At 37.8% G+C, this 16,247-nt stretch overlaps 1 protein-coding gene across 1 annotated transcript in view; it reads left to right on the top strand.

Annotated features, from left to right (window-relative positions):
* Positions 1-16,247, top strand: part of mEFG1 (mitochondrial translation elongation factor G 1) — a 61,666-nt gene that overhangs the window by 44,582 nt on the left and 837 nt on the right. The window contains exons 13-15 of the mRNA XM_045736868.2: positions 39-158; positions 4,735-4,895; positions 15,375-16,247. The exon at positions 15,375-16,247 is cut by the window's right edge and continues 837 nt beyond it. Of these exons, the coding sequence (XP_045592824.2) occupies positions 39-158; positions 4,735-4,895; positions 15,375-15,557 (464 nt within the window). The 3' untranslated portion in view covers positions 15,558-16,247. The remainder of the gene's footprint in view (positions 1-38; positions 159-4,734; positions 4,896-15,374) is intronic.

The raw sequence follows: 16,247 nt of genomic DNA, 5'->3' as shown, positions 1-16,247 counted from the left end.
TCAGTTATTTATTTGATTTCTTTATTGCAATGTTTCAGGCTTCCTAACTGGCCACAAGATAACAGGTGTTTTGTTCAGAGTCCAGGATGGTGCTAGCCACATGGTCGACTCCAATGAGATTTCTTTCATTCTTGCTGCACAGGGAGCCATGAAGCAGGGTAAGCAGATGTATTTTATTATTATTGTTGTTTTAATACTAGAGGGTAGGACTAGTCTGTCTCTCCCCTTCCCACACAAATTCCCATTCCATCCCTCTTCTTTCCCACTCTCCTCACATCCCCTTTCATCGTTCCCCCTCTCCTCCTCCTCCTCCTCTCCTTCCTCCTTTCCCAGCTCTCCCCCTCTTCTCTCCCATCTCTCTGATTCCCGCCTCATCCTCTTGCTTCATCTTCCCCCCTCTCCTCCCTTCTATAATATATATATATATATATATATATATATATATATATATATATATATATATATATATATATATATATATATATATATATATATATATATATATATTTATATATATATATATATATATATATATATATATATATATATATATATATATATATATATATATATATATATATGTCGTACCTAGTAGCCAGAACGCACTTCTCAGCCTACTATGCAAGGCCCGATTTGCCTAATAAGCCAAGTTTTCATGAATTAATGTTTTTTCGTTTACCTAACCTACCTAACCTAACCTAACCTAGCTTTTTTTGGCTACCTAACCTAACCTTACCTATAAATATAGGTTAGGTTAGGTTAGGTAGGGTTGGTTAGGTTCGGTCATATATCTACGTTAATTTTAACTCCAATAAAAAAAATTGACCTCATACATAGAGAAAAGGGTTGCTTTATCATTTCATAAGAAAAAAATTATAGTAAATATATTAATTCAGGAAAACTTGGCTTATTAGGCAAATCGGGCCTTGAATAGTAGGCTGAGAAGTGAGTTCTGGCTACTAGGTACGACATATATATATATATATATACATATACACATATATACACATATATACACATATATACACATACATACACATACATACATACATACATACATACATACATACATACATACACACCAAAAAAAAAAAGAAGTGGAAAAAATGCTCAAGGAGCTCGGTAAGAACAAAGCAGCTGGCCCAGATGGCGTTTCACCATGGGTTCTGAGAGAATGTGCATCTGAGCTCAGCATTCCACTTCACCTGATCTTTCAGGCATCCCTGTGTACAGGAATCGTAGCAGACGGGTGGAAACAGGCTAACATAGTTCCAATCTACAAAAGTGGCAGCAGGGAAGACCCCCTCAATTATAGACCTGTATCATTGACAAGTGTAATAGTGAAAGTATTGGAAAAACTAATCAAAACTAAATGGGTAGAACACCTAGAGAGAAATGATATAATATCAGACAGACAGTATGGTTTTCGATCTGGAAGATCCTGTGTATCGAATTTACTCAGTTTCTATGATCGGGCCACAGAGATATTACAGGAAAGAGATGGCTGGGTTGACTGCATCTATCTGGACCTAAAAAAGGCTTTCGACAGAGTTCCACATAAGAGGTTGTTCTGGAAACTGGAAAATATTGGAGGGGTGACAGGTAAGCTTCTATCATGGATGAAAAATTTTCTGACATAGAAAAATGAGGGCAGTAATCAGAGGCAATGTATCAGAATGGAGAAATGTCACAAGTGGAGTACCACAGGGTTCAGTTCTTGCACCAGTGATGTTTATTGTGTACATAAATGATCTACCAGTTGGTATACAGAATTATATGAACATGTTTGCTGATGATGCTAAGATAATAGGAAGGATAAGAAATTTAGATGATTGTCATGCCCTTCAAGAAGACCTGGACAAAATAAGTATATGGAGCACCACTTGGCAAATGGAATTTAATGTTAATAAATGTCATGTTATGGAATGTGGAATAGGAGAACATAGACCCCACACAACCTATATATTATGTGAGAAATCTTTAAAGAATTCTGATAAAGAAAGAGATCTAGGAGTGGTTCTAGATAGAAAACTATCACCTGAGGACCACATTAAGAATATTGTGCAAGGAGCCTATGCAATGCTTTCTAACTTCAGAATTGCATTTAAATACATGGATGGCGATATACTAAAGAAATTGTTCATGACTTTTGTTAGGCCAAAGCTAGAATATGCAGCTGTTGTGTGGTGCCCATATCTTAAGAAGCACATCAACAAACTGGAAAAGGTGCAAAGACATGCTACTAAGTGGCTCCCAGAACTGAAGGGCAAGAGCTACGAGGAGAGGTTAGAAGCATTAAACATGCCAAAACTAGAAGACAGAAGAAAAAGAGGTGATATGATCACTACGTACAAAATAGTAACAGGAATTGATAAAATCGACAGGGAAGACTTCCTGAGACCTGGAACTTCAAGAACAAGAGGCCATAGATTTAAACTAGCTAAACACAGATGCCGAAGAAATATAAGAAAATTCACCTTCGCAAATAGAGTGGTAGACGGTTGGAACAAGTTAAGTGAGAAGGTGGTGGAGGCCAAGACCGTCAGTAGTTTCAAAGCGTTATATGACAAAGAGTGCTGGGAAGACGGGACACCACGAGCGTAGCTCTCATCCTGTAACTACACTTAGGTAATTACACTTAGGTAATTACCAAAAAGAATAGGGGTGGTAGGAGAAGAAAATATCAAAGTGTTCAGTGGGGATCCACAAGGTCTTCTCTGAGTACTCTTTATTTTCTTCTCCGAGGCTATGGGTCCCTACACTTGCACCAGAGGTGGTACCCCTTCTAGGTATAAAAATATATATATATATATATATATATATATATATATATATATATATATATATATATATATATATATATATATATATATATATATATATATATATATATATATTATAATATATAATATGTATGTATGTATAGGGAGTAGTGTCACACACACATACAAATAAACATACATGAGTATGCAGCTCCAGCCTGGAGTCCATACCTAGTTAAACACAAGACGAAGTTAGAGAAGATTCAGAGGTATGCTACCAGACTGGTCCCGGGGCTGAGAGGAATGAGTTACGAGGAAAGGCTAAGGGAGCTGAACCTCACAACCCTGGAAAACAGAAGAGTAAGGGGAGACATGATAACCACCTACAAAATTCTCAGGGGAATTGACAGGGTGGACAAAGACAAACTCTTTAGCATGGGTGAAACACGAATGAGGGGACACAGGTGGAAATTTAGTACCCAGATGAACCACAGAGACGTTAGAATTTTTTTTCAGTATCAGGGTATTTAACAAATGGAATGCATTAAGTAGTGTTGTGGTGGAGGCAGACTCAATACACAGTTTCAAATATAGATATGATAAAGCCCACTAGGCTCAGGAATCTGTACACCAGTTGATTGACAGTTGAGAGGCGGGACCAAAGAGCCAGAGCTCAACCCCCACAAACACAACTAGGCGAGTACATACATACATACATACATACATACATACATGCGGTTGGGCTGGCTAGCAGGCGGCCGGACTGCTAGCCAGCAGTTATCCCCTCAGTTATCCCATCCCCTACCCACCTCCCCATCACCACACGGGACCCTTCTAGACGTGTGTAGACGGTCGGTTCGATATTAATATGGTTCAGATTCTCAGCTACCTTCCTACCAGATGATGGCCTTGGAGGCAGACTCCCTGACTGACTGACCTGACAGGACCGACCTGATCGGACCGATGACCTACCGGACCGACGACTTACCGGACCGACGACTTACCGGACCGACTGACCTATCTTGAGGTTATCTTGAGATGATTTCGGGGCTTTTTTTTAGTGTCCCCGCGGCCCGGTCCTTGACCAGGCCTCCACCCCCAGGAAGCAGCCCGTGACAGCTGACTAACTCCCAGGTACCTATTTACTGCTAGGTAACAGGGGCATTCAGGGTGAAAGAAACTTTGCCCATTTGTTTCTGCCTCGTGCGGGAATCGAACCCGCGCCACAGAATTACGAGTCCTGCGCGCTATCCACCAGGCTACGAGGCCCCTAACTGGCTGACCTGACTGGACCGACCGACCTGACCGGACTGACCTGACCAGACCGACCTGACAGGAACCAACCTGACTGGACTGACCTGACCGGACTGACTGCCCACCCACCCACCCTCCCTGCCCTGCCTTGACTGACTGACTGACTGCCCTGATTGTACTGACTGACTGCACCGACCAGACCAGACCGGACTGGACCAGACTGGCTTATTTCCACTCTGTAAACAGTACATAGAAAAGTTAACTGATCTTGCTGAAGTATTCAACATCTCATCATATTTCATCATTCTAGGGCAATGTGTACCTATATAATGTGTCTATTTAGTTTATGATCCTGGAATGGGTGATAGTTAATAGGTGGGAGGGGTTAGTTTTATGATCCGGGTATGGGTGATAGTTAAATAGGTGGGAGGGGTTAGTTTAAATTCACTCTATACATTGTGCAGTTGTGTACTACTGCACAGCTGATATGTCCAACTGGTATCAGTACTGGACCCAACACGTCATCTCTCTGGCTGTCAACTTTCCAGTTAACACCCATAAGATTCATGTTGCAGGCACTACTTGTCACTTTGCCATCATGCAGTCAGGTGTTTGTGTACAATATATTACTCGCATATCAATCTGTGTGTTCCATGACTGTTTCAGTGGGACATATTCAACTCATTTAATTGTCTTGTACTTTATTATTTTTCTTCAGCATTTGAAGATGGTGCGTGGATTATCCTTGAACCCATTATGTCAGTAGAAATTACTGCACCAGATGAGTTCCAGGGTTCTGTAACATCACAGATGAACAAGCGTCATGGCATTATCACCGGAACTGATGCAAATGAAGGATGGTTCACTATATATTGTCAGGTGAGCTATAATATTACTTGTGTGATGGTCAGATAGAGGATGCAGCTGTGAATGAATTCAATAAATTAATGATGAAGATTTGTCTCTTTGTGTTCACTTAGTCACAAATGCCTGTAAGTGAACTATCGGGCACTTGTGCATCTGTATAGTTTACTCCCTGTTTTAAAGTTATACTTAACTCTGATCCTTAGACGTAAATGTAACAGTTGACACCACTGATCTGTGTTATCACACTCCATGTTTGGATCTGTGGATTTGCATGGCAATGTCAGCCATTGATACCATGACTCATGTTTTTGTTTGAAATTTGTTATTAGGCATTATATATATATATATATATATATATATATATATATATATATATATATATATATATATATATATATATATATATATATGTGTGTGTGTATATATATATATATATATATATGTGTATATATATGTATACATATATATATATTTATATATATATATATTTATATATATATATATTTATATATATATATGTCGTACCTAGTAGCCAGAACTCACTTCTCAGCCTACTATTCATGGCCCGATTTGCCTAATAAGCCAAGTTTTCCTGAATTAATATATTTACTATAATTTTTTTCTTATGAAATGATAAAGCAACCCTTTTCTCTATGTATGAGGTCAATTTTTTTTTATTGGAGTTAAAATTAACATAGATATATGACCGAACCTAACCAACCCTACCTAACCTAACCTATATTTATAGGTAAGGTTAGGTTAGGTAGCCAAAAAAAGCTAGGTTAGGTTAGGTTAGGTAGGTTAGGTAGACGAAAAAACATTAATTCATGAAAACTTGGCTTATTAGGCAAATCGGGCCTTGAATAGTAGGCTGAGAAGTGCGTTCTGGCTATTAGGTACGACATATATATATATATATATATGTCGTACCTAGTAGCCAGAACTCACTTCTCAGCCTACTATGCAAGGCCCGATTTGCCGAATAAGTCAAGTTTTCATGAATTAATGTTTTTTCGTCTACCTAACCTACCTAACCTAACCTAACCTAGCTTTTTTTGGCTACCTAACCTAACCTTACCTATATATATAGGTTAGGTTAGGTTAGGTAGGGTTGGTTAGGTTCGGTCATATATCTACGTTAATTTTAACTCCAATAAAAAAAAATTGACCTCATACATAGTGAAAAGGGTAGCTTTATCATTTCATAAGAAAAAAATTATAGTAAATATATTAATTCAGGAAAACTTGGCTTATTAGGCAAATCGGGCCTTGAATAGTAGGCTGAGAAGTGAGTTCTGGCTACTAGGTACGACATATATATATATATATATATATAAGAATGGTTGGAAAGATGTAAGAAGAGGCATAATATTAAGGTCCTCATTTTTTACCGTAACCGAGTTCCTGGAATTTATCACTTAAATAAATTATATATATATATATATATATATATATATATATATATATATATATATATATATATATATATATATATATATATATATATATATATATATATATATATATATATAATATGTGACGGTAACGCGTTGGTGTTCGGCTGTTCAAAGCTAGGGGTATGGCCTCGTCACATAGAATTAAAAAAAAATAGAAAATCTGGAACTTCGTCTGTGGTAAGGTAAGGAGAAGACACACAAAACACAAGTAAATTTTAACAATGGAATTTTAATTACGTTAGATAAACAAAACATGAATAAAATGGACATACAAATTCGTATAATAAAATCAATCAATCAAAATAATAAGAATAAATGACAAAATGAAAAGTTACGTTAAGACAAGTGAGCAATAACAAGCTGTGCAATATACAATAAAATGAGAGGTGCAGGAATATTGGCTTTAAGCTATCACCTCTCTTAGTACACGTAAGCCAAAGCTTAGTCTACCAGGAAGAAGTGTTAACCGTATGAAAGCACTGAATATTCTGAAGACTGAGGTCGTGGCGGCCCCAGACATCAAGTAGTATGGTGGGTGGAGTGCAGTTGCAGCTAGACCGGCGGCCAATCAGCGAGGAGCCGGCAACAAGACAGGTAGTTTGGCGGTTTGAGGTGTAGCAGGTGTTCCTGGCTGCATACGTTTTGCGCTCTGGCAAACCTTGCTGGTGTTGTTGTCGTTGTTGGACATTTCTTCCATAGTAGTTTTATATAGATGTATCGACGTATTTTTGGAGGGAAGAGCAGGCTCAATCTCTTGAAGGAGATTATCGTCACAAAATAAATAATATATATATATATATATATATATATATATATATATATATATATATATATATATATATATATATATATATATATATATATATATATATATATATATATATATATATATATACTATACACACACACACACACACACACACACACACACACACACACACACACATATACAGGCATACCTCAGAATGCGAGTTTAATCCGTTCCTGGAGACGCCTCGCCTTCCGAAAACTCGCATTCCGAAGTTAATTTCCCCATAAGAAATAAAGGGAAATGAATTAATCCGTTCCTGACTACCCCAAAAACCCCACATCAAACTAAATTTTTATACCTAATTCATCTAAATAAACCTACAAAAGTATGTTCCAGTTATTACTTACCTTACTGTCGAGTGCTGTAGGCGTATGGAAGATGGTGAGGAGGGGGGAGGAGGAGAGGAGTTAGTGTTTGGAAGGGGAGTCCCCTTCCATAATCACATCAGGCAGTGAGGACCTTTCTGGTGTGCTCTCCCTGGGACGTTTAACCTGAGTGCCACTAGGTCCTGGTTGAGGTTCACTGCTCGATTTCTTCACCAAATATTTGTCCATGAAAGCTTGCTTTTCCCTTCTTCGCAAGCTCTCTCTGTAGTAAGGCATCACACTGTCATTGAAAAGATTAAGACAACGGCCTACTACAGTTTTGTCTGGGTGAGTGTGTTCAATAGTTGTTTGAATCTCTTCCCACATCTGACACACCTTCTTCATTACTGCAGAAGGGACATTCGCTGGTGCTGTTGCCACCACCTCCTCCTCCACTGCAGAATCATTCGCTGCTGTGTTGGCTTGCTGTTCCTGTTGAAGGGCTAGGAGTTCTTCGGTGGTCAGTTCTTCGTTGTGTTCTTCCACCAACTCCTCCACATCATCACCATCCAATTCCAAGCCCATTTTCTGGCCTAGACTAACAATTTCCTCAACAATAGGCGCATCATTTATAGGCTCAAACCCCTCAAAGTCTAGTTCTCTCACACCTTCAGGCCACAATTTTCTCCAGCCAGAGATCAGGGTTCTTTGAGTCACTTCTTGCCAGGCTTTGTCAACGAGTTTTAAAGCACTAAAAATGTTAAAATGCTCTCTCCAGAACTCTTTGAGGGTGAGGTTTGTGGCTTCAGTCACTTCAAAACATTTCCGGAAAAGTGCCCTTTCATACAGTTTCTTAAAATTCGCTATGATTTTCTGGTCCATAGGCTGAATTAGAGGAGTGGTGTTAGGAGGAAGGAATTTAACTGTGAGGAATTTATTGTATTGAGGCATCAAATCATCTTCCAAGCCTGGAGGATGAGCAGGAGCATTGTCAAGGAGAAGCACGGCTCTGAGTGGCAATTGTTTCTCCTGCAGATATTTTTCTATGGCAGGGCACAGCACTTCATTCACCCACTCCGAAAAAATAAGCCTAGTCACCCATGCTTTTTTATTAGACTTCCACATCACAGACAAACGGGTTTTCTGCACATTATACTGTTTGAAAACCCTTGGATTTTCAGAATGATACACTAGCAAGGGTTTAATTTTTAAATCGCCACTCGCATTTGAACACAGCACAAGCGTAAACCTATCTTTCATAGGCTTGTGTCCAGGCAAGGATTTTTCCTCCTTGGTAATGTATGTCCTCTTAGGCATTCTTTTCCAAAACAGTCCTGTTTCGTCACAATTAAACACTTGTTGCGGTAGGTATCCCTCAGCCTCTGCAAACTCTTTAAATTCGTCAATAAATCGTCCAGCGGCTGGTTTGTCTGAGCTGGCTGCCTCCCCATGCCTTGTAACACTATGGATACCACTTCTCTTTCTAAATTTTTCAAACCAGCCCCTGCTTGCCTTAAACTCTTTCTTTTCTGCATCACTCGTTGCAGGGGTCTTCTTTAGAAGGTCTTCGTGCAACACCCTGGCTTTCTCAGAAATAATGGCCTCCGAAACACTATCACCCCTCAACTCCTTGTCGTGTATCCAAATTAATAACAACTTTTCCACTTCTTCAAGTATTTGTGGTCTTTGTGTCGTTAATGTTCTTACTCCTTTTGCCACATTAGCACTCATAATCTTATTTTTCTTCTTAAGTATAGTGCATATATATATATATATATATATATATATATATATATATATATATATATATATATATATATATATATATATATATATATATATATATATATATATATATATATATATATATATATATATATATATATATATATATATATATATATATATATATATATATATATATATATATATATATATATATATATATATATATATATATATATATATATATATATATATATATATATATATATATATATATATATATATATATATATATATATATATATATATATATATATATATATATATATATATATATATATATATATATATATATATATATATATATATATATATATATATATATATATATATATATATATATATATATATATATATATATATATATATATATATATATATATATATATATATATATATATATATATATATATATATATATATATATATATATATATATATATATATATATATATATATATATATATATATATATATATATATATATATATATATATATATGTGTCGTACCTAATAGCCAGAACGCACTTCTCAGCCTACTATTCAAGGCCCGATTTACCTAATAAGCCAAGTTTTCATGAATTAATGTTTTTTCGTCTACCTAACCTACCTAACCTAACCTAACCTAGCTTTTTTTGGCTACCTAACCTAACCTTACCTAATAAATATAGGTTAGGTTAGGTTAGGTAGGGTTGGTTAGGTTCGGTCATATATCTACGTTAATTTTAACTCCAATAAAAAAAAATTGACCTCATACATAGATAAAAGGGTTGCTTTATCATTTCATAAGAAAACAATTATAGTAAATATATTATTCAGGAAAACTTGGCTTATTAGGCAAATCGGGCCTTGAATAGTAGGCTGAGAAGTGAGTTCTGGCTACTAGGTACGACATATATATATATATATATATATATATATATATATATATATATATATGTATGTATGTATGTATGTATGTATGTATGTATGTATGTATGTCGTACCTAATAGCCAGAACGCACTTCTCAGCCTACTATTCAAGGCCCGATTTGCCTAATAAGCCAAGTTTTCATGAATTAATGTTTTTTCGTCTACCTAACCTACCTAACCTAACCTAACCTAGCTTTTTTTGGCTACCTAACCTAACCTTACCTATAAATATAGGTTAGGTTAGGTTAGGTAGGGTTGGTTAGGTTCGGTCATATATCTACGTTAATTTTAACTCCAATAAAAAAAAATTGACCTCATACATAGATAAAAGGGTTGCTTTATCATTTCATAAGAAAAAAATTATAGTAAATATATTATTTCAGGAAAACTTGGCTTATTAGGCAAATCGGGCCTTGAATAGTAGGCTGAGAAGTGAGTTCTGGCTACTAGGTACGACATATATATATATATATATATATATATATATATATATATATATAATATATGTGTGTGTGTGTAGTGTAGTGTGACCCATTCTGGCTGGTGTTTGGTTAATGTAGTTCACTTGTTGTGTGGACCACTCTGGGTGGTGTTTGGTTAATATGGTTCACTTGTTGCGTGGACCACTCTGGGTGGTGTTTGGTTAATATGGTTCTCTTGTTGTGTGGACCACTCTGGGTGGTGTTTGGTTAATATGGTTCTCTTGTTGTGTGGACTACTCTGGGTGGTGTTTGGTTAATATGGTTCTCTTGTTGTGTGGACTACTCTGGGTGGTGTTTGGTTAATATGGTTCTCTTGTTGTGTGGACTACTCTGGGTGGTGTTTGGTTAATATGGTTCTCTTGTTGTGTGGACCACTCTGGGTGGTGTTTGGTTAATATGGTTCTCTTGTTGTGTGGACTACTCTGGGTGGTGTTTGGTTAATATGGTTCACTTGTTGTGTGGACTACTCTGGGTGGTGTTTGGTTAATATGGTTCACTTGTTGTGTGGACCACTCTGGGTGGTGTTTGGTTAATATGGTTCACTTGTTGTGTGGACTACTCTGGGTGGTGTTTGGTTAATATGGTTCACTTGTTGTGTGGACTACTCTGGGTGGTGTTTGGTTAATATGGTTCACTTGTTGTGTGGACTACTCTGGGTGGTGGTTGGTTAATATGGTTCACTTGTTGTGTGGACCACTCTGGGTGGTGTTTGGTTAATATGGTTCACTTGTTGTGTGGACCACTATGGCTGGTGTTTGGTTAATATGGTTCACTTGTTATGTGGTCCACTTGTGTGATCCAACTTGTCATATGAAGGAATTACTAATTGTAACCTGTGATAGAATGAGAATGTTTTCCACCACTATGTGAACTCTGTCCCAACATCATAGCAAATCTGCACATCCTCCACTTCAGAGAACCAGAATACGTTGAAACATGTGACTAAATCCGGCCTGAAAATTGTGCGATCTAGAACAAATATACAAGTGTCCTAAAAAAAATTTGCACTGGCTGAAGTTTGCTCAGTTTTGCTCAGTTTGCTAAAAAAAGAAAATGAAGAGGTTTTTTTTATTCTGCCTGGCATATAATGTGAAGAGGAAAATTGTTGGTGAAAAATTGAGTGCAAATACAAGCAGTGTAGAATCATTTAAACATAAATTATGAACATATATTTTGGCAAATAATTTATATTCTTATCAAATTTATAATGCTGATGAAACTGGGCTGTATTGGAAGAGTATACCAGAAAAAACTCTAGCTATGAGGAGTGAGGGTTGTGTGCCAGGCGTAAGGTTAATAAGAACAGGCTGTCGGCTATGATCTGTGCCAGTGCCGACGGCACAGACAGAATCACGTGTGCAATTGTTGGCATATTAAAGAAACCAAGAGCCTTGCAACATTGCTTGGACAGACTGTCTGTGAAATATTATAACTCAAAGAATGCATGGTTTACACAGGAGATCTTTCTTTCTTGTTTCATGACGTGTTCTACAGGAAAGTTCATGACCATCAAGTTAAGAAACTCAAAGTGAGGACAAGCGAAGTTTGGGCTTTGCTGTTGCTTGATAATGCGCCTGCCCACCCCAGAATTGACACGTTAACCTCACATGATGGCAAGATAACGTGTATGGCACTTCCTTCTAATACAACCTCTCTCATCCAGCCTATGGATCAGGGAGTTATCTGTGCCACGATGAGGTTTTACACCAAAACAATGCTCAACGAAGTTTTGATGGTTTTGCCTCTTGAGGAAGATATGGAACTCTTCGTGGATAACAGGGCTAAAAGAACCCTTGAGAATTTGAAAAACTATTCCATCAAGAAAGCCATCTATAACTGGGTCAAGGTGTGGAATGAAGTAAAGGAATTGACTTTGAAGAATTCCTGGAAAAGACTCCTCACATCTATGGTCAGCATTGACAAAGATGAAGAAATAAATTTTGAAGGATTTAAAGATGAAATCCATGGAATGTTCAGAAATGCTGGCAAAAATTTAGAAAGGCAGGATGTGGTTAATTGGCTTGAAAGAGATGCTAATGACCCAGGATATTGTGCGATGAGTGCAGAAGAGATTCTCCAATCTATTACTGGTGAAGTTGACGAAGCGGCAGAAGAAGAAGAAAACGGTGAGGAACCAACACCACAGACAACAAAATACAGTTTACTCATATCTTCTGTTGACCTGTTAATTAAATTTTAATCCAACTGTGCTCATCCAGAAGTTGGAAACGTGTATCAGTACCTGAGGCGAACCGAAGAGCTGATAATGAACACAGAAGGCAAGCTAAACTTGATTTTTATTTGGTAAGAAAAGCAACCAAAGGTCCTTCAACCACTGAAGCCTCACAGGCAATCCAAGCGCCTTCAACCTGAGGCCTCACAGGCAATCCAAGAGCCTTCATCCAGTGAGGCGTCACAGGCAATCCAAGATCCTTCAGCCAGTGAGGCATCACAGGCAAGTCAAGAGCCGTCAACCAGTGAGGCGTCACAGGCAATCCAAGTGCCTTCAGCCAGTGAGGCATCACAGGCAAGCCAAGAGCCTTCAACCAGTGAGGCTTCAGCAGCTGGCAGTCAAAACTAACTTCTCCTCATGAACTGTACAGTAATTTTAAGTGTCAATTTTAGTGTTTTGTTAGAATAGGTTACGTAAATTGTCAAGAATTCTTAACTTCAAGATGTGTAGCATCAATCAAGAAGACGAACTACAACAAGGTAAGTTGAGGTTTCTAGTTGAATAGTTTATAATTATATGTGGCAATTCAAATTGTTGTGGTATAAAAATTTTTGGTAATGGTCACTTTTGGACTTCCGCGGTGAAAAAGTACTTTAATCCAGAAAACGTGCTAATCCGTCTTGGGGCCCTTCCCATATAGTCCGGATTAGCGGGCTTATACAGTAATTATAGTGACGTACATTGTATATTTCTGAGTATTTTGGTGCATCAGGTGATGTTGGCTGTTGGAGTCAGCTGGTCGTAGTGTGTATACTGTGCTAAGATTTCATCACCACACACTCCAGAATTACTTAGTGGTTCATTACTGTTTATAAAAATCTGGATGTATATAACATGTATAAAATGTAATAACAGCATAAAACTGTTTGATTTATCTTAGAATATAAATACGTGTTATAAGATATAAGCACCATATTTTTTAGTATAATGATGTTCCACACATTTATACAAATTACACTATTGAATAATAATACAGGGGTACTGCAAAAAACTATATATAAAACTATTGAAAGGCATTGAAATATTATAAAAATGTATTTGGGGCAGCCCCGGCCACACTCAGCTGTCAGCTGTTAGGCTGACCTTGGATTCATTGTTCTGTGTATATAAAACCAGTGTTGAATGTAATGAAACACCAGTCAACATTCATCTTTTCCAGGTAAGTCCGAGAGGCTCCCTGATATCACACTGGTTAAGTGGCATACTACTACTGTAGTAGTCATTGCTCGCAGAGTTCTAGCCGCCTACTGGAGACCACGAGCCAGAACCTGGCCCCCAATAGAGAGGCGAGGGGAGCAATGGCCCATGAAGACTTTACATTTAAAGTTTATCATGTGTGCCACGACCAAGGAAGCACCCAGAAAGCTAGGCAAATCAAAACAGCTTCAGTAGATTTAAGGAGCTACAAGGGACATGCCCCCCCCCCAGAAAAGCAGTTTTAAATGTAATGAAATGCCGATTTCTGGGTGAGCCCTCGGGGCCTCCCTGAGACTCTCCCTTTCCCAGTGAGTTGGAAGGTGGATTTTCCATCATCATGGAGCTGAGGGTGGAGTACCTGGCTGACCCGGTCTGTCTCTCTCCTCCCCCCATACGAGGGGGAAGGTGGAGTGAACGAGCTTGCATTAGTTTCATGAATCATGAATCATGAATTTATGATCATTTGTTTACGTTGTTGATGGAGTTCTTTTGGTGGTTTAGAGGCATCAATATTTCCTCATAACTAGCAGTGGCTCATTTTGTTTCACTGACTATGTAGGTGCTTCCTCGATGGTGGCTGACATGATTGAAATTCACTGAAAATTTTATCAGAGTGCAACTGCTCTCTGCACCTCTCTGGAGGGGGCCGAGGTTCTGGCTCATGGTCCTAGTAGGCTTATAAGAACTCCACGACTGATGGCGCCTAATAGTTTGGCACTATATCAGCACTGTAGCTTCACAGGGGCCACCAGTGCTAACCCAGAATTTGGCATTTCATTACATGCAATACTGTTTTTTTTTTCCAAATCCTGATAGGAGTCTTCCCAGCTTGGTGCCTTCTTTAGATAATTACTTATTTTTCAGGAATGTAACTACTATACAGTGTTATTTTAGAGTCGACTGTATTTTCCAATTCCCTAAATGGGGAATAGACTTTGCATTGACTGTCCAGTAGGAAAGAGGTTATCTATCTTGTGAGGGGCTTAGCTTCCCCACAATCTGGTCCTCGACCAGGTTTCCTTTTTCTTACACATCCCCAGGAAGCAGCCCGTAACAGCTGTCTAACTCCTAGGTACCTATTTACCCAGGTACTGCTAGGTGAACAGGTGCATCAGGGTGAAAGAACCTCTGCCCATTTGTTTCTGCCTCCTCCGGGGATCGAACCCAGAACCTTAAGACTACGCATCCCAAGCACTGTCCACTCCGCTGTCAGGCCCCCGCCAAGAGGATTGTACATAGAGACTAGCACAGTAAAAAAGACTTTCAACCATGTGTGATGCTCATTGTCATTTAAACTTTCTCTCAACAGGTCCCACTGAACGACATGTTTGGGTATGCAACAGAACTGCGATCTTCAACACAAGGCAAGGGGGAGTTTTCAATGGAATATTCCTGTTATGCTCCAGCAAGAGCAGATGTAATGGAAGGACTTATTAATGAATTCCAAGAGCCCAAAGAAGCAGAGGATACCAAGAAGAGAAGCAGAAGATAGGGCTTGAAACTTAATTATGAAGGGCCTGTAGAAAATATATTCATATATTTTGAAATTAAAATATTTGTTTTGCTGCTGAACAAGACAAAATTTAAAGTAAAACATCCCATTAGTGTTATTGTGTTCAAGTGTTAATAATCAATTATTTGACTAGATTAGAATTGACTTAAAGGTAAATGGGGAGTAAAATTGTGTACAAATTGTGTGTTGTACATATTGTTTATATGTGTGTATAGCTTAAGAGTTTGTATACAAAAAACTTCCATTTATAAATTACACAATATTTTCAAGATTCGTCTCTTGGGATATTATTGATACATGTACATTCATATATTGTATTTATTTGTTTACATATTATTTGTCAGAGTATAAAAATCAACCCCCTAATGATCATTTACCTATTACCCACACAATTACATGAACTGTTGCTTGTGAGATATTACTACATGGTAATGCTCAGCACGACCTCCATTCACCTTTAACACACACTTCCATCCACTCAGTGTATGTGATCTCTTCATGCACATTTAGCATATTGCAGACTTCGGGAACACAAGTTTCAATTAAAATGCCATTTTGGTATAATAAAAAAATATGTAGACTAGGCTGGCCTTCATATTCAGTTTTGTTGAGTATTGCATGCTGTTGTCACTACCACAAGCTGTGTGTTGTTGTCACTATCACAAGCTG

Source organism: Procambarus clarkii, chromosome 18 (genome assembly GCF_040958095.1).
Source record: "Procambarus clarkii isolate CNS0578487 chromosome 18, FALCON_Pclarkii_2.0, whole genome shotgun sequence".
NCBI classification, from domain to species: Eukaryota; Metazoa; Arthropoda; class Malacostraca; order Decapoda; family Cambaridae; genus Procambarus; species Procambarus clarkii.
This window is presented reverse-complemented; position numbering and strand designations above follow the sequence as displayed.